At 39.8% G+C, this 23,894-nt stretch overlaps 1 protein-coding gene across 1 annotated transcript in view; it reads right to left on the bottom strand.

The window, feature by feature from the left end:
- Positions 1-23,807, bottom strand: part of LOC108248738 (gamma-aminobutyric acid receptor subunit alpha-2) — a 44,360-nt gene extending 20,553 nt beyond the window's left edge. The window contains exons 1-4 of the mRNA XM_017437708.2: positions 23,717-23,807; positions 20,434-20,540; positions 5,346-5,413; positions 1,290-1,510 (exon numbers count right to left, since the gene is read on the bottom strand). Of these exons, the coding sequence (XP_017293197.1) occupies positions 1,290-1,510; positions 5,346-5,413; positions 20,434-20,540; positions 23,717-23,793 (473 nt within the window). The 5' untranslated portion in view covers positions 23,794-23,807. The remainder of the gene's footprint in view (positions 1-1,289; positions 1,511-5,345; positions 5,414-20,433; positions 20,541-23,716) is intronic.
- Between the last annotated feature and the right edge of the window lie 87 nt (positions 23,808-23,894).

Raw genomic sequence — 23,894 nt, 5'->3', positions numbered from 1 at the left:
ACATAATGTACATATGTACACAACCACAGTAAAAAATTGGCACTATTTTAGTATTTAAGGTGATTTTCTTGAAACTAATGGAGATAGAAGCTGTATAAAACAGGATGCAAGGAAAATACAAAGGGATCTCTCGGTACGTTCCATTAGTACTCAAAAGTTTAAATTTCCATGTTCAAGCCGGAAAAATCCACAGGAATGCCTCCCGAAATGGGAATTGTGACTTGGAAAGATTGAGATTCACCACCAACCCCAACCTTAAAATCCAACATGGTTGCCTCACACATATAAAGCTAGGAAAGCTGCAACTATTTTCACTTCTGTCTGTTCATTAGTCATTAAAGGAATTACACACACACCTCTGTTAGGAAACATGTTGCTTGACTGTTTGGATGAACAGAATACAGAGAAATACGTTGTTGTCAGTTTGTATTGCTAATAGCCGTTAGCCAGGTCCCTGAGCACAATTAGCAAATCCTACTGTCTTTATTTTTCTGGTGAGGAGTTACATGCATCCAGTTCTCTATCAAGATGGAAGATGCTCCTGTTGGCCCAACCTGCAGTAGATAAAATAAAAGTACAGCTAACTTCTTAGCTGAGCACAACTAAAGAAGAGCTAATCATGCTTTCTTCAAATGGAACAATTACTAAAATTCACTTATGAATGCCCAGACCTACTCTTGTTTGTTTAATTTGTTCAAATGACCGAAGCAGAAATACCAAACTGGGATTTTAAACATGGTGGCGTGCTAGGCTAGGCTAGTAGGCTAACAGGTTGGTGCGACCAGCTTAATTTGCCTTGTGGGTACACAAATGGTATCGCTGTGTTTTATTTACCTTGAAAGTCAGAAATAGGATCTTGGAATGATGTCACAACTAAGTTAACCATGTTCTGATTGCTAGTTTAAAAAAAAACTGTAACATTTCCTGTGTGCTCAGTAGGCTAGTTATTCTTAGCAATACAAGTCAAAAAACAACAATGAACCGTTTTATTGAAATAAAGCAATATTTTCCTAACAGAGGTATAGTAGGGTAGTATAAATAAAGAGTTTATTACTGAAGCTTTCACCACCTTTTAGGCACTAGTCAGCCATATTAGATTTTGAGGTTGGGGCAGGTGAGGACTCTCTGACTTTACAAGTCAGAAATACAACTTCTGGAGGCACTCTGATTGACTTTTCCAACTCCAAAATCTGAAAATCCCAATTCTGAGTATATACTGTATGTGATATTTGTCATAAACACAAATGTGTGACTTTTTTCTTCGGACATAAAGATGCTGTTTTTATTACCTCATGGTATAGAGCAGTGTCCCATCATCTTTGATCCGTAACAGTTTATTGGGCATGGTCATGTTGTGAGCCACAGACTTCTTCCCGTTGTGGAAGAAGGTGTCTGGAGTCCAGATCTTACTCGCCATGAGGTTGTTCAAGGGCAAAATGTTCATTGGACCGTGAAACTTCAACCGTTCATCTTTCCAGCTTTGCCGGAAGAAAACATCTATGGTGTACTCCTGAGGACAGAGGAGATACATCTGTAAGGCTGAGTCGATAACCTTTTGTTGTTGTTATTGTTTTTTCATTCTTTTCCACATATAAAAAAAAAGAAAAAAAGAAAAAAGAAAGCCGGTGCACTTTCCACTCTCATGTTTTATGAATACCTACAAGCAGCCACTTCTCAGCTGACTTCAGCTGCCACTTTAAAACCTCCCTCTCTTTGACAAAGCTCCATCAAGGTGAAGGCCGTGCTCTCCGGTTTCCTCCCAGCTTCCTGAGTCAGTGCTTTTCTGAACTGTAGCTGTGAGGCTAGGGGACAACCCTTTGGCCTAAAAAATTCCTCCGCTGTCAAAAGAAACGACACACACTAGAGGACTTCAGGCAGACAGCGCGGCGCTGTGAAATGGGTGTATGTGTGAGAATGACTGCGTTTGTGCGAAGAAGGCGAGGGAGAGAGTGAGAGAGTTGTTGTTGTTGTTTCTCCTGTCCCTCTCTTTTCCTGTCATAGTTAAAAAGCCGCTGACATTTAGATTTCTGGACACTGAAACAGGTAATGAAACCCAGTCATACTCAGCTCAGCACAGCTCACACTCTTCTAACAAGAGGACTCGGGTTCATCTGCTAAATTTTAGGTTTCCCAGTCATCTGTACAGATAATAGCAAAGCGTAAATTAATTTTACGACTTATCTAACAGGACAGACCATTTGAATTTGTTCTGCAAACCTGCAATAGTCACTACCTAAGAGTTAGAGCGCAATCTTACTGTTTCCTCTGTTTCCTTTTCCTCATAATTCCAGCAATAATTTGTATTCTTCTGTTTTTTGTTTTAACAAATAAACTATCACAGACTCTCTGCGTGACTAAACCTTATGTAACACATTCCACTGAGCAATAAGCCTTTGACTACATCTAAAAATTATTTAGGACACACTACTTCTTACCATCATCACACTGTGCTCTTTGTTTTTGTAAAAAGGGTAGTTTATGTTGCCTCAGTCCTGCATACAGTGAACCAAATAGATGTCACCATAGGACGAAGTGTATTTGATCATTTCTACTGAAAATCATAGCTCGCCAGTGGTTGGCTTATGATTTTAGTTCACATTTCATTCTTAAAAAAAAATGTTAGGCCTGACACTATGTGTTGTACACATGTACTTACAAAGCCTCATACAGATACTGTTTAAAATTTTAATTATTTTCTTTTTCACAGATCTGCCCCCTACCCCGCCAAACACACACACCACCACCAAATAAATAAATAAAACCTACAATGTGCCACATCAGTAATAATCTAAATTGCTGAACAGTATCTACCAGATGAAAGGAGAATATTTCATGCTGTTTTCATTTTCATGACACATCTGTTTGTGTGAGACCAAAGCCTGAGAAAATCCATGTATTTTTAGCTTTTTGCTTAATCTTACAGGACCATATGTTCGTTTTACATATGAATAAGCACTGTAGGACTTCAAACCTGCAAACACAAAGTAAAGGTTTGCACACATTACTCCAGCTGTAAAAAAAAAATACATCATCTGGTTCAGACTGGCGACTTGTCCACGGTGTATCCCACCTTGTTCCCAATGACACCAGCTCCCTGTGCTCCATACAACCAGAGAAAACCCCAAAGAGTTTCTAACGTCTTATCAAAAGGAATGGTATGACAGGAAATTTAGAGGTTTTGAATTTGACACTTTTAAACATTATGGTCCATCTTCAAACCAGAATTTGGCCCATGTCTAGATGGCAGTCCTACCAGTTCTTTTCTAAATGCATTGCTGTATTGTTACCTATCTTTAGGTTTTCATGCCTTGTTTCTGCATTTTAGCTTAGTTTTTGTTAAATAAGTCATCTAGTTAAATATGTTATTTGTTGCTCTTTTGAGACTTGTTTTTTCTCTAATCTTAAGACATGATAAAAACCAAACATTTGTTTTCGTTGCCCGCTTCTCCATTCCGGGTCACGTGGAGCTGGTGCCTGTCTCCAGCAGTCACTGTATGAGAGGTGGGGGACACCCTGGTCAGGTCGCAAGTCCATCACAGGGACACATATAGACAAAGGAGAGACAACCATTCACACACTCATTCACACCTAGGGACAATTTAGAGTTACCAGTTAACCTAACATGCATGTTTTAGGGCTGTGGGAGGAAACCGGAGTACGGGGAGAAAACCCAAGCCTGCACGGGGAGAACATGTGAACTCCACACAGAAAGGGATGTGAAGATGTGAGGTGACAGCTCGAACGACTGCGCCGCTCAATGCTAAGCATTAGTAATAGTGTCAGCATGTGTGCTTTGAATTAAAGGCAATCGAATTATGTGATACGTTTTTATATTTTTGCTTTGATCTTGTGATGCTTTACAAAGAAATGTTATAATACCATCAGAGTCACTCATGCCTTTTGCCAACACCAGCCTTCTTTGCTTTAAAAAGAATATGACAACACAATGTAGATTTGCAACCCTGCTCCAAAACAATCCACACAACCTCTGGAACAATGTTCTTTATAGAGACAAGATCAAAGTGGAGATCCTGGATCAAAATGCAAAGTGCCACCTTTTGGGTAAACCAAACATCAGCACAAAATTCTTAGGCCAAATGTAAAGCATGGTAGTGGAGGGGTGATGATTGGGGCTTGTTTTGCAGCCACAGGAGCAAAGCATCTTGTGATCACTGAATCAACCATGAACTCCTCTGTAAACTAAAGGACTCTAGAGTCAAATGTGAGGCCGACTGTCCGACAGCTGAAGCTTGGACCAAACTGGATCATGATGCAACAGAACAAAGATCCCAAACACAGCAGCTGATCTACAACAGAGCCACTGAAAAAAACAAATCAATTGGTTGCAATGTTACAGTCAAAGTTTAGGCCTTTATTTGATTTAAATGTTGTGGTGAATTACTTGCATGTGTTGCTTTTCAGCTGAAATTTCCTTCACCCAATTTCAGTCTGTTGTAAAATCCAGATAATTTCTCCGTACCTTCTGAGGGTAGAAGCACTTTACAATGATTATAGTTCAAATATTTTATTGATATATGACTAGTCTGGTTTGTGTTACCTCCCATGGCTGCAACTAAAATACTTAATAACGATGTCTGCAAGTGAAACTGAATGATACAGCTTTTTTTCGTTGTTTGCTGTTTCTCTGTTTGTCCATCTGTTTATGTGTATTTTCTTTTGTTTTTCCTTTTTTTAAAGAGACATCAGAGATGGTTTGACGGACCGATCACCCTCTGGGCCAATTAGTCACAGGAGATCACATATGGGTGGGGTTGATGCGGAACTGGGATTTCTGCCACACATCAAAAAACATTTTCTACTCTTACAGAAACGTTTCTTTGTGTTTTCAAGCACATAAGAGGAGTTTTTAGCCAGAAGCCCTCTAATATCCTTTCAGAGCCCACTACAGTGCACATTCAGGTTCCTAACTGCTACATCAATAGATCGATCGGGTGGAAAATGGGTCTTCAGCGGAAGAAGGAAGGGTGAAGATATGATGTGAATGTGGCTGCATGTTTCAGAATGATAAACAGGAGAGCCCAGGATAAACAAAGGAGTGACTTGAATAACAAGAAGACTTTTAATAATGTATGAGATGAAAATTGTTGGATGAATAGACTTCATGCTGTAGTGAGGAATGCAGCTCCTGCTTCAGTATCACAGCATCTGTGTGTCTGAGTGTGTGTGGACAGAAAAACAAAACAAAACATGTAGTTAGGGGAACAAAACTAAAACAAAGAAGCATCCGCCGTTCCGCCCAGCCTGAGCAGGGAGGGGTGGCGGTCTGTGCAACAACAACACGAGTGAGTATCGGCAGCGAATGAATGTTACAAATCTGGACTCACCATGTCTGTGTCTGAAACGGGTCCAAAGCTGGTGACGAAGATGTTTGTCTTCACCTCGGTTACCCTGTCTGGATCAAAGAAAACCATTTTTAGCCATCAAGACGCTGTGAAGGAATAAAGCAAACTGCTGCAACCATGCCTTTTTTTTTTTTAAAGCAACAGCTATTCAGCGTAAACAATACTCAGTAATTACATGTGAAGATACTGATAATTATCATAAGCCTGAGCTAAACAAGGAATTTTACTGAAAAAATGTGCTCGCAATGATTTCAAATGTCATTTACACCACCGTGACTCCTTGAGAGTGACTCTGAAAACCCGTTTTTAGAGTTAAATTAAAGGGATTGTCTAGTGATTTTTGAAGTGATGTTCTATCAAATAGTCATCAGTAGTTGGTACCTTATCAGCCGTGACACCAATCATAGTGCACGGGAGTTTGGAGAAAGGGCGAAGAAATCTTTTTTTCCTGCCTAGGCCAATGGATAGCCAAGCAGCCGTTTTATATGTCCTTCAGGCTTATAAAACAAGTCTTTCTCAAAAATGTCATACCAGTGTGAAAGAACACTTCAGAAGCTAATATTAAACCTCTACACTTTTGCATGACACCGTTTGTTTAGTTTGTCGCCGTGCTCTCAGCCGAACAGCACCTGCCCTGCTGCGTAAAATGCGTGTGTGCCGAGCCTGGTGTTGAGTCCATTTTTGGAGGGACTAGACACACTGGTCAGCAGCTCAGTACCGTCCGCACATCATGGTCTATGCTCAGTGGGCATACTTTGGCATAGTAACATGGATGCTGTTTAGTTGAGAAAGCAGCGACTAACTAAATAAATGGAGTTAGGCTAGCCATTAGTCCAGCCTGGATAAAAACTTCTGCCCTTTTCTTCATAGCCCGTGCTCAGTGATTGATGTCACGATTGATAAAGTACTAACTATTGACACTATTTGACAGAACATCACTTCAAAAATCAACCAGACTAACCTTTTAAGCTCCCCTTTAACAAGGGATGACAACCCTGCTGCGACATAAAAAATTTGCCAGAATGTGAATGGTTTCTGCAGGGTCTTGGCGAGGTATTCAAGGGCATATTAAGAACGCAGTGAGCTCCCCATCATGCGTCATAAAGTGCGATACATCAAGAAGGGTTTTTTAACATGCAGAAAACTTCTGTAGTGACGTCTGAGAAGGTTGTGTCAGAGTGGAGCCATTGGCTTGGTGTGATTGTGGACATACTTGGACAACTGGTTTTACTTTAAAATGGGGGAGCAGAATCTTAAATCTTGAAGTACCACTGGGCTCTGCATCGAAGAATGCTAATGCTGCTTTGCTTAGTGGTAAAATAGAACCTGTAGCATGCTTTCATGGAGGAATTGGGTTCAAAATATGTCCAGATTGTCACTTTATGTTGTTATTAAATAAACTGTGGCTAAATATTGGCATGAAACCAGACGTAGACATTTTTAAAACCTTCACGTTTAGACCATATTTAGTCCAGTGCTAGCTCAAAAACGCTCACACTCGCTCTCACGCACCTTCATATGAGCTCTGCAATAAGAGCAACTACACTTATATTTGCACTTTTTATAAACTTGTGGATTTGTTGCACTCCTTAAAAGCATGCCACTCAGTTTTTCCTCCGTTCTGTCTGATTTATAGTCAGAAAACTATACAATACCATTTTAACACTTAAAAGAAACTGTTTTGATATCTTTCTCATCTCCACAGCTGAATGCTGTCTGTGACTAACGAGCTAGCTGCTAGCTGCTAGCTGCCATCTGAGTAGCTGAGTTGGACTGAACCAACTCAAAGCTAAGGGAGGGGGGGTGGAGAATGTTGATTATTTTTCCTTTGAACTTTTTAGACTGTAACTAAGAAATCAAAATAAAAGCCAATAAACACTTCATAATTTTATCCTGTTTCTAAGAATAGTAACATGTTTTAAGTTAAAAATAAAAAATAAAGAGCAAAAACACAAGTTTGGACCTCCACTTTAAAAAATGGGGGAGAAGTTGCTCCACTTGCTCCATTGAGTAACCTAGGTACTACCTGCAAACTACCTTTGTACGCAGTAGTATCTTTGAGGGAACATGCTGTTGTCATAGTAGAGGGCAGTGACGGAGTAAAAAAGCATCTCTTGGACACAAAAAAATGGCGGGTAAAGACCTACAGTATTTGGTGACTACCGAGAGGGTAGGAACATCATCACTGCCTTCCTACTGGGAGGAGGTTGTTCTAAATTTGTTATGATCGTGTTGTTTTGGGCGATGTACTTAGCAAAGAGCTTAGTGGGGGCTCATCCAGCGTAAACAGGGACCAACTCAGGTCTATTGCAAATTTAGCCCCTCTCGCAGTTGCTGCTGTAACATTAAAAATCAATGTGCCGACATGCACTGTCGGCCACAACACTCAAATTAATCTGGAGCAATTATTCGCTTACATCATCACACACGGAAACAGAAAACTGTACGACAAGTTGAAAATCATGTAAATATAACCTGTGAGAAAAAAAGAGACATTTTCTTTCTCCTGAACTCTATAAGCGCGAGTCAGTATACCATGTATTCCAATATGAACCAGTGCACCATAAGGCCATCTCATTTCTTTCTGTTTGCATTCATTTTGCCACTGCCATTACCATTTAGATGGATTTATTTTGTGTCCCGACTCAGCTCACCCCTGCTCGACCTTAGTAAACTAATTTATGGGTTGCTCTCATGGTATTGACTTTATTAACCAAAGCAAGATGTAAGCTATAATTTTATGGTCTAAAATTTGTCCTCACCGTCGATGTCATTACGAGGAAGGGCAAAAACAACTTTAATGGGTTCGACCTAAACAATAGTGTGTGTGACTGTATCTGCGCTGCAACATCAGGGCTGTTTTACGTTTTTCAAAACTTAATTTCAGTCAGCTCAATCTGTCATGTGTCAACAATTTAAAAAGAAGGAGTTTCACATTTTACAGGACACAGACGGCCTCATCGAAGGATCTGCAGAGATCTGAGCAGAGCACTCTAATCCACTCGGTGCGTCTTTATTCCCTTCCCATCAATATATTGTAGAAATGCTTCACAATGGAGCAGTTTGAGCACGTTTGATAGTTGTTGGGGTTTTTTTCTTTTACGTTGCTGTTTTTGATAATTGTGTTCACTTCCTGTGCTTACATTTAACCAACAGGAGGAACCAGTAATTGTTGCATTCGTGCCCAGCTTAAACAGTGAAACTTCTCTGTAAATCAGGCTGTTTTATTAAGGGCTCCCATCCGGTCTTGTTTTGTAAGGTAATGTAAATCAGGAGGAGGTGGCAGGTTGTGGCGCAGTGGGTTCAATCCATTAGGTGAGATATATGGTTATGTAAAGCAGGGCTTGGCATGTGCCCGAGGCTGGTTTAAATTGATTGTATTTTTTTTTCTTCGACACACAGAGGCCTCCATTACTCTGATTTATTTATTTTGTTGAGGAAGCCACGAAACGCCATCTCAGCTAAACCCACCTTTGACATTAAAGTTCTCCTCTGTGAAAAAAAAAGGAAATGTTTGCGAACATGTCTTTAAGGTGTTTGCTGTACGTTACAGGACATACCACAAGCTCAATCAGCTATGTATAGAAGCAGATCCATTGATTGTTCAATCAATTCGTTCGGCTGATTTTTGCCATTTTTAGAGTTATTGACAGTGGTTGTATCTCAGCACACTTTGCTGGTTAATAAGTCGACATAACTGTGGTTTGAACTCTGCTAATATCTGCAATAAGGACTGCCTTTTAGTGCTTTTTCAGCTTCACACCATCAGACCCCAAAAGAAGATGACTGAAATATGGTAACTTTACAATTATTTACTTCATTTATTCTATTACTTTACCATTATTCTTTAGTAATTAAACATGTTCACAGTTAGTGGGTTCTGACCAAAGCCACTGGGTCGATGATGTCATCACTAGTGGCCTGGGTAGTCTTTTATTAAGCAGAGCAGGTTTGAAATGTGTAATAAGATGATACTGTTGCTTTTTTTGACCCACTTGGAGTCCAAACTTTTCTAAACAACTGGTTCCGAGCCCTACGTTATTCCCACTACTGACGATCACACACTCCACTGTAAGTATTGGCTCAATCACTTTTTATTTCAAACCTTTATATATTGTAATTTGCGCAGATATTAAACTCATATAACAATGGCCCAAAAACAAACATCAATCGGTTGTTCTAATTTCTAAATTGCGGCACTGAAAACCATAATCAGTCGACCACTAACTATCCACACTATTTCTGTGGCTTTCTCTTTTGAATCTGTATACCTACAGTCAAATAACCCATACGTTCTATGTAGAACATTAGAGGAACCAGCCCTGACTGGATGCATGGGGGGCCGATACACGCTAACACTGTTACCAACTGATGAAGTACGACACTAGCACAAGAAAGGAGACACTTCTCATTAGGCTTCGCCACTGTTGTAAAGCAAGCAGACCTGATGTGAACCGTTTATGGCTGCAGTGATGACAAATTAGATTCTGCAAACCTAAAAGATCTTAAACTAGAACAAAAACGGCTCAGTCCAGCTGGATTTGGTGATATTTCAGGATCCTATCAAAAAACAAGAGGACGCAGGTCTGCAGTCTTTATTTTGACATCAGCTAAGCAAATGCAACCAACAAGCACTCAACTAAAGACCAACTGTGTTCTAATAACATAAGAACCTTAAAGACTGTATTATTTTATTGCCGTTTAATAGTTGTCGACGGAGTCAGGTTAGCATTTTCACTGGTCCCAGTCTCTTTTAAGGCTATTTATTTTAGTGGTAAAAATGTCAAAATATTAACTTGAAAATGTATTTTTTTGTGATTGGAGCTGATAATTACTGCCTGCTGCAGAAAGGCAGGTGATAATGTTTTTGCCCGTGCCTTGTGTGTCCATCTGTTAGTAAAATCTCTCATGACGCACTGAATGGATTTTAATAAAACGCTCAGAAAATAATTTTAGACGCACATCTTCAACTCATTACATTTCTGAATCAATCCAATTCAAGATGGCCACCACAGTCATACACACAACTATGGCTGTAGCTCTGTCCATTTTACAGATGTTGAGCTAAAATTGGATGTGGTAGTAGCTGAGAGTCCTTCTCAACACAAACTCTGAGCCTAACATCTCGTGCATGGGATCACATTAACGTTATTTTAAAAGTTTGACCAAAACAACTCCATCTCTGTCATTTCTCAACATAAGATGATCTCACGCTAAAACTCTGGCACAAAAAGGCGGCGGGCGACGTGCATTTAGTCAAGGAATTCTGTTCTGGGTCTAAGTGATGTTGAATGAAGAATTTGTTTGAAAAATGCCAATTCTTAGTAGTTGGGTTTTTTTTTTTTTTTTTTTAATGAGAAAAGTAAAGGCTTGTTATCATGTCTTGAACAAAAAAGTGGTACAGTTAATTTACCAAAATGAGATGCTTTTTTTCCCCCCGGAAATAAAAACCCACAGCAACGAACAGTAACAAATAGAAGAGCATGAAAACCCCTCTCCAACACCAGCTCAGTGTCGAGTTAGGTGGATGGTTGGACTCAAAATGCAGACGGAGACAGACAGCTCCAAAAGACAAACTAACTTATTTAAATAATAATAAATAAAAAAAAAGGCTGACATAGCAGCAACTAAAACTAACAAAATCCAGAGTCGCAGGTAAAAAGAGGGGGCGAGACATGAGGACAACAAGACATCACATGAAAGCGACAATGAACCAGTGAGTAAAGGAAGATGACTAGATTTTAAAGACTGAGGGTAACGAGGAAGTGGTAACAGGTGACCGATTACTAACAAAGGACAGGTGTGGGTGGTAGAGGCAGGTTGACAGGTACTGAGCAGAGGAACAGGTGAAAAGTGACAGGAGACTAAGAGAAAGCAGAACTACACAAGAACTTAACTGAACGCAGAATGTTTATTTATTAACCTTTATTTAACCAGGCAAACCCCATTGAGATCTCAGATCTTTTTTTCAAGGGAGGCCTGTGCCTGGAGGCAGCCTGACATGCATGTTTTTAACCTGTGGGAGGAAACCGGAGCGCCCGGAGTAAACCCACGCAAACATGAGGAGAACATGCAAACTTCATGAACACGAAAACAGAAACACAAAACAATACACTTAATACAAAAGAAACTTCAAGAATAACTCAAACCCTGACACTCAGGTGTTTTTTACATTACAGAAAAGGAACAAAACCGTATCTCTGCCGCAGCAAACCTCCAACGAACCCTCGAGGAAAGAAAGTTGTGTTCACCGTTACAAAACATCAGGAAGCGTGTCTGACGCCCTGGGACCGGGCATGCAGGAACAAGGAGGACACCTAAAGTTCATTTATTCAGCAAGAACAGTCCCAGACACGTGCTCCTCACGCACTCTGAATCATTTGGTACAGATGGGTCTGCTGAACCGTGTTTAATTGGTAAGACACAACATGCATGTGTGAGGGAGAGAGCGTTCCACTGTGCAACTCTCCAAATGTCAACTCAACTCCCTGCCAGCTTGGACAGCGATGAGGAGCATTTGCAAAAACCAAATGCCGGACCGTGAGAGCGAATGACGTCGGTTCAAAGAGGTGAACTTTTTGTCCAACGCGACACATCTGACGACACCAAACAAGCTGAGCTCGGCTTTAATAGCAAGCTCACAAATGAACTACTTGTGATCGCAAAGAAATGAGTGCCGAGGATTCATTTGGTCCTCCTAAATTCAAAGCTTTGATTTTAGGAGGACCAAATGTTAAATCAAATTAATGATGGATTTGACTTTTGCAAACTTTCTAAACTGTTTTGGGTTCCAGTTGTCGTAAATATTGTCAGCGGTTCAATCAGACGCAACCCACAGCAACTCGTCTCAGTGTCAGTAAAGAGCAACCTGAATGCTGGCTAATCTATTAGTGTAAAGACAAGCTGATGGGGAGATTTCAAAGTACATGTGTGGATTTTGTACTGTTCTTAAGACACTATCCTTTTTTTTTGCTCCTAATCCCTAATACTTGTCCCAATTTTGAAAGGAATCTTTAAAAGTGGCCATTTCTGCGTAAAAAAGTTCTTTATAAACAATTTATTACTTGTTGTAAATAGCTTCTCAAACGACCTCAGTTTGGAGAAACAGTTTTAGTTTGACGAGCACACGGCTGGTTTTAATGTATCTAAGAACAAAGTGGAGTGCTGTCATCTTAAAATGACTCCAGTCCGTAACGTTTCACTGTGGTTCATGCAAACAGGACTTTTTTAAACCTTTGCACCACTGTCAGTTTTACATTGCATGTTTATTTAGATAGAGTTATGTGATTATTTGTAAGTGTAAAAAGATAAAAAGCACCAGGAGCATCATTCGGGGACTCCCAGGGGTCATGATCTGACAGCTGTTTTCTTATATTTCCGTGTGTTCACATTAACCTCTGCGAAAATTTGGAAGATTTGCCTCAAGATGGCAGAATCCACTTTGGGAGTGGGTTTGTTTGGATCGTATCGACAAGCTGGAAACAGCTCGTCCGAACGCACCCACTCCTGACACGCATTGCTGCTGCTGCCGTCCGAAAATAGCTCCGGTCTTGAAAATTTCATAGCAGTTCTCGCAAATGCTTTTACTTAAACCTTTACATTGCCTTCAATTTTGCATTGCGCTGTTATTTTGGGAGGGGGATGATGAAATCCCTGCCGTGCCTGGCCACAGGATGCCCTGAAAGTGCTACATGTTGCTGCTGCTGATCGTAAATGACCATTGATTTCCATGTGATTAACCAAGCCATTCCAAGGTGAGGTCGTTCTACAACGCTTCTTTTGCAATCTAACTACTCCTGCATGTGATCTATTTTAGCAGCTTATCTGATATTTGAGAAACAAGTTTTACAAAACAACTTTATCCTTTTTTTTTTTTTTTTTCCACAATGACATCGACAACAAGAGGGGTAAAACAAGCCTCACACAAAATCAGAAAATGCTCAACGTGCTCTAACTGTAATATATCCATCCATCCATCCATTTTCTTTACCCACTTCTCCATTCCGGGTCACGGGGCGCTGGTGCCTATCCCCAGCAGTCACTGTGCGAAAGGCGGGGGACACCCTGGACAGGTCACAAAACTCTAATATATGCTAACTGTAATTATCACTACTGATCTACAACACATTGGACCACGCTTCTTGACGGATCAAATGGAAACAGGTTAATACCCACAGCAATAACAGACGGACAATACTGGAAAGCTAAACCAAACACGACGCACTGACGACTTTTCTGAAAGGCAAAAAAGGAGTTTGTCCAATTTCAGTGAAGTCAGGTGATTTCTGGATGACGTCCTGCAAAGACCAGAAGATTTTTTTTCAGTCAAGACCCTCCAAAGCTGCACTGAAGACGTTAAACCCACGAACACCACACTGCTGCTGTACGTCACCGTCATTTAATCTGTGAGTTCTCTGCAGATCCCAGAAGAGGTAAAGTGCTAACACCGTTAGCTCATCCTTTCACTAAAACCAAGTTAATACAAAAGTTATAGTTGTCCATTTGAATGTTAATTATTTGGTCTGTGCCCCCAGTCTCTTCGCTTCCAGGTTTTCCTCTGAAGACATTACCCCCCCAAAAAAACGGATGAAAAAGTAAAAAAAAACCAAAAAACCAATGTATTTATTTACAAGAAGGTTTCGTCAGTGCAGGCTATGGTTCGCAGAGGGGACACCATGTTACGTACGGCCTTATTGGCTGAAGGCTGTAGCTTTAAGGCTGAACGGAATCAAAGGAGGCGTGGCCTAACACATGTCAATCACTCAGCCCGAAGAGCATGAGAGAAATCTGATGCTGCTGTGTTTGGGCTGTGAAAAATGAGTCCCTATAAAAGGGGGGGGATTTGGTTTTTGACTGATAATGATGCTGTTCTAGACACCAGGATGTAAAACAATCAGTTTAATCATGGTTTTAAAGAAATTTTCGTATTTTTAGATCTTTTTTGAAAATGTAAGGAGGGGCTTAGCCATCCTTGGTACTATGACATTTGGTTTTTATGCTTAAAAACATATTTAACTTTTAATTTTTTTACATTACAATTATTTCCCCGATAGAAATACACTGAGATTTATTCAGTTCCTTCAAAAACATTATTCTTTTTGAAACCTGCTTCAGCATACTTGCTCTATTTCTGTTTTTTTTTATGTTACTTTTAGCTTTTAGCTGCCATTCTGTTCATTTTAGCTGGCCTTTGCTACTTTTAGTTTTTATCAAGCCTTTTGCTACATTTAGCTTTTAGCTCAGGTTCTGCTTCTTTTACCTTTAACGGCTAAGTTTCAGCGTCTTCAGCAGTCATTCAGCTCTCACGCTGTATTTTCACAGAAAATGCCGTTTCTCGAGTGATAAATATCTTCAGTTGAACCATTTCGTAATGGAAAAAAAGATGAAAAATACAAAATAAAAATGCAGCATCAGAGAAGTTGGAAACACAACTTAAATAATGGTATTTAAAGCAAAAGCATGCTTCGGAGTTATTTCCTCTAATTAGATCCAAAAGGAAAAAAGAAGTTTACCCCCCCTCCCCTCATAAAACAGATACATTTCCTTTTATTTCCACTCTCATAAACAATTTCATCTTGTACACGTCTGCCCCCAGATTAATCTTTTTCATACATCTTTGCTATGTGAATATTAGTTTGAGGTGCAAAATGTTTCACCAGCAGCACATCTTTTGCTGATCAGAGCATCACAAACTGAAAAATTTAGATGGTCTCCAGTTTAGGGGAGAATATAAACCATCCAACCAGTGTTAGATACAGTAATACGTGACATTGGATCAGAAGGTTAATCACCTTCTGGGGCTTCTTGGTTTGCCATTGTGAGTTTATAGTTTTACATTACAAAAGCACTCCTGCCATTTTGTCTACACCCTGCTGTCCTTTGGTGCTATTTAAAAAAAACAAAACATTTTTACAGAAAACCACAGAGCCACATCACTGTCGAGGCACATTATTCTGCTGCATGCTCTTTATTGACTGTGTGCGCAAACCTGTAATAGCTCTAAATAAATGACTGAATGTTTGATGGTTCTTGCACAAACAGAAAGAACACGGGATACCTTGGGATTCAGGCTCCTTTTTTTTTATATTTTTAGCTTTCTCTTTTTTTTTTTCACGTTACTCGAAACGTGAAAGCAGTCAACGGGACTGACTCTCCAGGCCTGGCTGTAGTGAGCACACTTGTGCAGCTGAGATGAGCCTCTTTTCCTGGCATTATGAAAGTGTTAGAAACCGTGGTCCAGTGGAGTGTTAATGTGTTTTCCCCACAGATGAGACGTACAGAACTAATGTGTCTGCAACGTGGAAAACTACATCTGATGTCATGATGGGTTTCTGCTCCAAACTGAGGTCTGCAGGATGGTGTACTGCCTGAGGATGTGAAGGGGAACCAGTAAAGGACTGCCTGCTGAGCTATACTTACAACATCTGCTTAGGATGCTATAACTTGTAAATACCTCTTTTGTGTTTGAATATCTTAATACTTTCTTGAAAGTGTTTTCTCTGGGTTATTATGAGTCTTGTATTTTGGTTATTTAGACATGTTGTTGGTTTTTGTTTGCCATACTTTCATTACCACAGGATGTCCTTTATAGTTCTTCTTTCCAGCTTCCTATAGACCACCTGTATTTCGTTAGTAATCATCACACCTGTTCATTTTCACTAATCACTAATCACCTCTTCCTGCATAAATGCTTCTTTGTTTTTGTTCAGAATTGGGAGAGTTCTGATATTCTTTTAAACACACACATACACATCGCACACACACACACACACACACACACATATATATATAAATATATATATATGTTTATGTATTTATTTTATTTTTTATCCACCTACACTCGAAAAGAAATACTGCAATACCCATGCCACTCCACTAGGTGGCGAGTGCGTTGACATTACTACATGTAAAAATACAAAATAAGAACATTCTTAACTTGGCTAAAGATTCTCCATAAACAATTGTAGCTCGACACTTTCTTTGTTGCTGTTTAGTTTCGTCTCAGTCATTAATCATCTCAGCACACGATCAAAGTTTAATGGCGACCGGATCAAGTTAAAGTGAAACAGACATAATAAAAAAAATCCAGTAAAATAATTGTTGTTGTTTGGCATAAAGTAATAGTGTGCATGTGCAAAATAGACTGTCACATCCTCTGTTTTGTAAGGTTTTGTGTTTTGAGTCCACACGGAGCCACAAAATCAGCATGTTTACAAATCTCTATTGTTTTGTCCCACACAGAAAGTCTTTGTTGTTAAAAATAGTGCGGTATAGATGAGACCTGGGTTAGATTAATCAATTTCATCCACTCATTCTGCTGTTTTTGACACTTCTTCTGTCACCTTAGATTGTAATAAAAGAGTATTGCTGAGTTTCTGAAGCTGCCTTCTTTGAGCCTTCATTTGGCTCCCTCCATCAACGCACCAGCCATCATTCTGTACAAAGATCTGCTGCAAATGTAGGTTGCAGAAAATGATTTGATGTAATATTGGCTATGTAATTAACGCTTTTTAAATAAAAATTCCACAGATATGTGTGATAATGACATTTAAGTAAATTTTGGTGTAAAATATTACATGTATTGACATCGGTAGTTATTTAAATCAATGTTGTGTTGTTTTTTAGGTAAATTACACAGGATACAACTTTAATAATTTTAGTGAAGCAGACAGTCTGAAACCAGATAAGAAGGTTTAATGGCACAAGTTCTTCCTACACCCCTCCTGTACTGGTGATATTAAAACGTGAGGATATTTTACATCAGGGTAAAGTCTCATAAAACTGGATCCAGTTGCAGTCAGTATTTTGAAGTAACATCCGGCCTGCGTTACAACTTCATCTGACCCTCGACATCATCTTCAGCCACCCCTGAAATTGAAGGCGATAATGTTTTTGCTTGTTTCTTTGTGTGTGCCTGTCTGTTACCGAAAGATCTCATGAACCACTGTATGAATTTTAACAAAACCTTCAAAAAGTAATCATTTAATATATATTTAAAACTAATTAACATTTGGAGACAACCCCATTCAATATGGTTGTCACAGCTAAGCAACCTTAATAAATACTAAAATAACTTTAACTCCGTCGATTGTACAGACATTGAGCTAAAATTGGGCGTAGCCGTCACTGGGGGTCGCTACTCATTGAGCAAAATCTTTCTTTAAAACTTCAGCATCAACTATCTGACTCAACTCTCTCTATCAGCTAAATATTTCATGAACTACAGGATAAATTTTATTGAATTTCAGACGGTGATCATTGGATGTACAGCTACAAGTTGAACTTTTCTAGATGGCTACTGCAGCTGATTGGCATTAGCCAACACAAAAATGGCTATACCTCTGTCAATTTTACACATATTGAGCTTAAATTATATATGCTAGTAGCTAAGGGTCATACACAACATATACTCGGAGCAGGATATCTCGCAAATAACTTTATTTTCAAGGCTTTGCATTCCTTCCAGGATTGAAAGGCTCCTAACCATTTATATGCCACAGGTTTATAATACACAAACAACCAGAACTACAAACCCCAGAACACTGGAACACCCAGCACGATTATGTTGCTGTCGATTTGGTGTAAAAACACAGTTCACACAGTGCTTTGCCAATACTGAAGCTGAGAAAAATCCAACTGAACTTTTGGGTAGTCCATTGGAGCTCACAGGAAAAGAGATTTCAACTACAGGACGAGGTGGGGACACCAAATATGACTAAATATTACTAAAGGTTCCAGCATACGCCATAAAAAGTCACAAAGTCTGTTCGCGGTCATATGGTTGCAAGACGTTCATTTTCGCACACAACTTTCAGAGTCCCAGGAAGCTCCTCTTTCCTCCTACAGCATCAAAACAGGTAAAACTTCACTCGTATAGCAGCGAACAAAAAATGACGCAATTTTCTGCACGCAACCACGTGAGTGAGAGCCGACTTAGTGACTTCTTATGGAGCATGGAAAGGCCTTAACCCCTGTTCCCCATTTCAGCTGCTTAAATCTCTGTCTTCCCCAGAACATGTACTTGTGTGAGCAAATGTGGTGAAAATCATTAAAACGCTATGCAGGAATTTCACTCTAATGTCCACTTCAATCAGTCCCGAGCGTTTTCCACTTTCTGTAGACGAAAAGAAGTGGGAAAGAGGGAATCTGTTTGTCCTACGCAAACGTAACTCTACTTTTCACAAACCTTTCCCGCTATATTTTACAGTAGCTACAAGTAGAAGCAAACCTGTTTGCAGACAGCAAATGTCATTTTACCTCTAAGACATAACAGAAAAATGCGTCTTGATTTTTATCTCTAAAATCTCCGCTGGTTCACGGCTGTCGAGGACTTTGCAGGACCCACTGCCACAAAGAGCACCATGAAATGAGGCGGTACATGTGCTCGAACGCCTGCGTCACGGTCTACAGGTAAGATAGTTACATTACGGAGAACTGGCCATTTCAAGAAAGAAGCTCCTCTTGTGAGCTTGACAGGAGTTTGTAATTAGACGAAGAACTTTTAACAAAAAACAGGACTTGTATTTTCTAGTCAGATAACAGATTGATTAAATCTTTTGGCCATGAGGGTTAAGCAGAGGAAAAAGTGTCAGATTGAACCCTGTTAACATCAGACAAACCAAGCAGATAAAAAAAAGGAAAGACTGCCCAGAATTATATATAACCTCAAACTGTAGGTGTTCAAAGCACACATCCAAAATGGTTGTGCAAAGAAGGGTAACTTGAGTCTGGATAGACTTTTAAGTTGATATGTTTTCTTTACATTCAGTAAATCTTAAGTTCATGAAAGTAGTTAATATAGATGTTTTTTTAAACCCCACATGTTCTACCAACATTCAGCCAGAACCTTCAGTTTTCAAAACCTTACGGTCAAAGTGCTGCTTGCTAAGGGACGCTCAAACAGGTGTGATGAATTTGTAGCCAATGATTTAAGGAAAATCCTCAACAATCTGACCCTCTCAGACCAAAATTCTAATTCTACTCTTTAAACTAACTGTACTACCACTCTGACATCAATGTGCAAAACGTCGAAATGGAACAGCGCGAACGTGAGTTACAGCGATGAAGGAAGCTATAAATCACTGCCTTTGCCGTACAGTAAAAGCAAAGAGAAATCTTGCAGCACTTTTACTGTACATCCAGCTTAAGAAGGACTGCACCCCATATGGCAGCTTCGGCCCTGGACTGATGGCCTCGGGAGTTTGAAATTCAAAATGCACCAAATCCTGAGGGAGGAGCTCAGTTTTTTTTTGGAGGGGGGGTGAAGGGGCCAGCTGGAAATGAGACGCCAAGTATGCAGGAGATGGGAGTGGTGAGGTACAAGGGAGAAGCACACTGGGGCACAGAAGAAGAGCTTTTTTTCAGTATTAAAATGCTAAATGATACCTTCTGCTGGGCTTATGAAGTGAAAAATAATAAATTCCTTTGTGCTTGTACAGATTCAAATGTACCGGACCTCGGACAATCTAAGAAACCTACGGACTACAGGATACTCAAAGGAATGCATGATATATTGCTAAATAGATGTAAAAGTAATATTTGAGCTTATTTAATGTGGTGAATTTACTAATCTCACACTATGATGCATTACTATCAGACAATAAAATGATGAATACAGTGTCGTGCTGTTTTGAAGTGATACCAGCCACTTTCCTACGACTAGCTTGACGATCATAAAGCACAGCACCGAAGCACAAAGTCGGCGTCTTTTCTTCCCAACTCTGCAGCGTTTCCCACAAAAATCCCTGACAATATATGGGCATCTTGCTGGGCTTGATGCGGCCACTTCGGCGGCCCTTTCTTTCCAGGAAGTGGACTGAGCGTTACATAACCTCAATGTTTCACACACAGAGCGTGTTTATGAGTCTATTCTTCAGGGGATTGCTGCCAAAGGGTATTGGTACTGTGAAGGCTGATGTTAAATGAAGTGTTCCCACTACAAATGAGCTGTCAGCCGTTCAAAGAAAAAGGAGACACGTGCCGTTTCGTAACAGTAATTACGTGTCGTACAGCGCTGTGCAGATGCCACCTGGACCTGTGCACATGCAGGAATTTTACATCATTTCCTCACCTCCGAGACCAGGCCGTAGACGATTGTCATACCCGTCCAGCAGGCTGTCCAGGATGCGTGTGAACAGCGTGATGTTGGGTTTGATGTCATCAGACGCGTTCACCGATCTAGTCGGCAGACAGACAACAGCAACATGAGCAGCTGAGGCACACAATTTAGCAACCGAGAACATCAATTATTACTTTTTGAATGCATTAAGATTCCCTTTTCCCCTCAGAGTTTCTGGTTATGAAAGGCAAAGGGCTCATTATTATCAGGCAGTGACTCCATACATGCCCACACAAGCTTACACATGCACAGTGTTTCTCATCATGGCTGACCCAGTTCAAGGCACGACATTCCGGAGCCAAAACACAACTAATATGCTAATGTAATCAGCGCAGAGATTCATGGTAAATAAATTCAGTTAAGGTTGCACATTAAAGCTTTTAATCACCACTGTAGACAGCTCTGCTCGAACAGCTCCAGGCTTTGGCTTATTTTACTTTAAGCATTAAAAGGGGGAAATATGCAAAATCAATAAAAGTTTGGGTTTCCATTTAGACTGTACTTCTTTAATTAGCGGCCATTGCTGAATATGTTGGCTAAATGAGACAAAGTTACCAGTGTTACAGTCAGTAATATTAGAAATATTTCACTTATTATTGTCAAGAGTTATGTATTTTAGCTAAAGTACCGTAGTCTAAAGACATTTAAGTATCTAAATTTTGGACAGGCTTTCATTTTATCATAAGGAAAACAAATTATATGATAAAAGAAACTATTAGCTTTTTTAAATATCATCCAGCTAACGAACATATAATCTAAACTTTTAAATTCACCCATGAATTAAGGTGAATTTATCTGGCTCACAGTTTTACGCTAGCGTTAGCCTGATAGCTTTTGAACTGGATGGATGTTTTGTGACATTAAAAGCAACCGCGTGATTTCTGAATATTTTAGGATATGTAACTGATCATATTTTGCAAATAAATCTATTTCACACAGGTTTTCACACTTCAAAAAAAAAAAATATATATATATATATGGCTAAAGATACTGGGAATTTTAGCTACAGTTTCTCCCACTTGGTAATGCTGAAAGGAAACCAGTATTTTTTAGCCACATTTACCTTTTGAAAAATAAAAAAACATATGTTGTTGAGCTTGTTAGCTAAACTTATGGGGATAGTATCCTCACAATGACGAGCTAACAAGTAAATCTTTCAAGAATCAACATTTACTGTGACGGCAAGTTTGCGCCCCATGCAGAGAAAAGTAGAAACATGTATTTTGTGTGTAATTTAGCTTCAAGTAGCATCTTAAAGAGTAAAAACCAGGCCATGGTTTTGAAGCTTAGGGGAAGTTCTTTCATAAAGAGGAAGTGTTACCAAATACACGTTGAAAATTGTCCCATTTTCGCAGTATTTCACAAGAAAAAAAGAACTTGGCAGCAATTAGTAGTTACCAGGTAATATTTAAATAATTGTGAGTACACCTTGCTAACCAAAGTAGCACGCTTCACTCTCGTGCAAAAAGGCTAACTTCTAGCTCAAAAGAAGAAAAAGAAGAGATAAAAAAAAAAAACCCAAGTAAGTTGCAAAATGAAAAAAGGCAAACCCAAAAATCCAAAGCTTTGAAACTGTAGATCCAAACCAATTGGTAACATCCCAGTTTGTTTTTTTTGTCCCTTTAATAGATACAAAATACGGGGAAACTATTGGCCTATTTTTTATATAAAGTGTAAAAGAACACATTTAATAATAATATTGACAGTGACTAGATTTTATCAAATGGTTCAAAAGCATATCGCGGCCATTTTGACGTGGGGTTCTGTGGAAAGGTTATAAAAGCTATATTACCTGTTGTAGATAGCTCTTTGAAAAAGCTCAGTTTAGAGGTACAGACAGGACTGACAAACTAACGGCTGGTCCGTACACAGCCAATACCAAAGTGAATTGCTGCCATCTTGAACTCCAATCTGCACACTTTAGCAGTTCACGAGAACATTGTTTCATAGACCTTTACCCCACCGTCATTATCTCAATACAGGCTTATTTATGTCGATTTCTGTAGTTAACTGCAAACACAAACAGCAGTAGAAGATGTTTACGTGTAGCCTGGGGTCAGTTTCTGCTAGAGTTTCAAAATATGTCTGTTAAAATAATCGTAACGCGCAACTGATGGTGATGTAAAGGTTTAAATAGTAGCGTTTGCATGAATCGCTATAACATTTAAAAATTGCCCTTGAATTAACAAGATAGCTACTCTGGAGGTTACAGCCAGCTGCTGGTGCCACTGTTTGTGCTTGTAAGGAATAGAATTCTATGTAAAATATAAATTTATAGCATTCCTTGAATGAATGCTTATTGTCCTTTCATGCCAGAATTTCAAGTTAAGATCATTTTGTATTGAGAAGTGAGAATTGTAGAATTGTTGGGGAGGACTCTCAGCGACCACCACGTCAAATTTTAGCTCAATATTCATAAAATCTACTGAGTTTGGCCATTTATGGGTTGGCTAATACTGATTTGTTGTGCCGTCCATCTTGCCACGGACTGACTCCCAACATTTATCAGTCGTAGACTTAGATCCAATGATTAAATGATTATAACTCAAGTTTTGCAAAATGTCTGTCAAACTGACCATATTGTAGCCATTTTTGTGCTTTCAAAGATGAGCTGGCTGTGGCGGCCATCTTGAATTGGGTCCAAAAGCTGTAGAACCACTGATTGTTTCTTGGTAGGTCATTTTAAATCTGTCCAGAGGTTTTTCTGCTGTTTTGGCAACAGACATAAAGCTACAGATGTAAAGTTACGAGCAAAAACATGATCGTCCGCCTGTGGACTTGTGGCAGTCGGCAAGAATCTGCAGCAGGTAAGATATTAATTCCCCAAAACTAATCCACGGAACCCCACTTTAAGAGGTGACCAAGTAAGATGCCCTCAAATAAAGCACTGCAAAGTGAGATATCAGTGAATCTGTCCCTTTTCTCTGGGTTGAAACAGCCAGAAATACGGAACCGAATTGTTATTTTGGTTCTGAAGGGGTTATGGGAGACTGTAAAATGAAAGAGCCCCACAGCAGGAGCCATAAAAGCGAGAAGTGCTTATGCCAGCTGCATTCCTCTAATTTCCCAGCAGTCCAGCAGGTTAGCTTTATTACCGGAGAGCACAGGAGAGGAGGCTCTGTGTGTCCAAAGATTTAAAAAAAAAAAAGGAGTCCACCTGGACGGAAACACACAAAGGTCCCCAGAGACAAAATGTGTGTCCAGAGGCTCGGCGTCTCCTTTCCGGAGGGCTCACCTGATTTCCCAGAGAGCCGTGAGCAGCAGCAGGCGGATGATGATGAGGAGTGAAGATGTTCTCCCTCTGCTCCACATGGCTGCTTCCACACCGCTGCAATCAACCAAAGGCTTCAGTTTAACCACATCTGGAAGGGCGATCAGATCCAGTTAATACCGATTTCTGGGAGGGGTAGGGG

The sequence above is a fragment of the Kryptolebias marmoratus genome, linkage group LG9 (genome assembly GCF_001649575.2).
Source record: "Kryptolebias marmoratus isolate JLee-2015 linkage group LG9, ASM164957v2, whole genome shotgun sequence".
NCBI classification, from domain to species: Eukaryota; Metazoa; Chordata; class Actinopteri; order Cyprinodontiformes; family Rivulidae; genus Kryptolebias; species Kryptolebias marmoratus.
The sequence above is the reverse complement of the archived record's forward strand: the minus strand, read 5'-3'. Positions and strand labels throughout refer to the sequence as shown.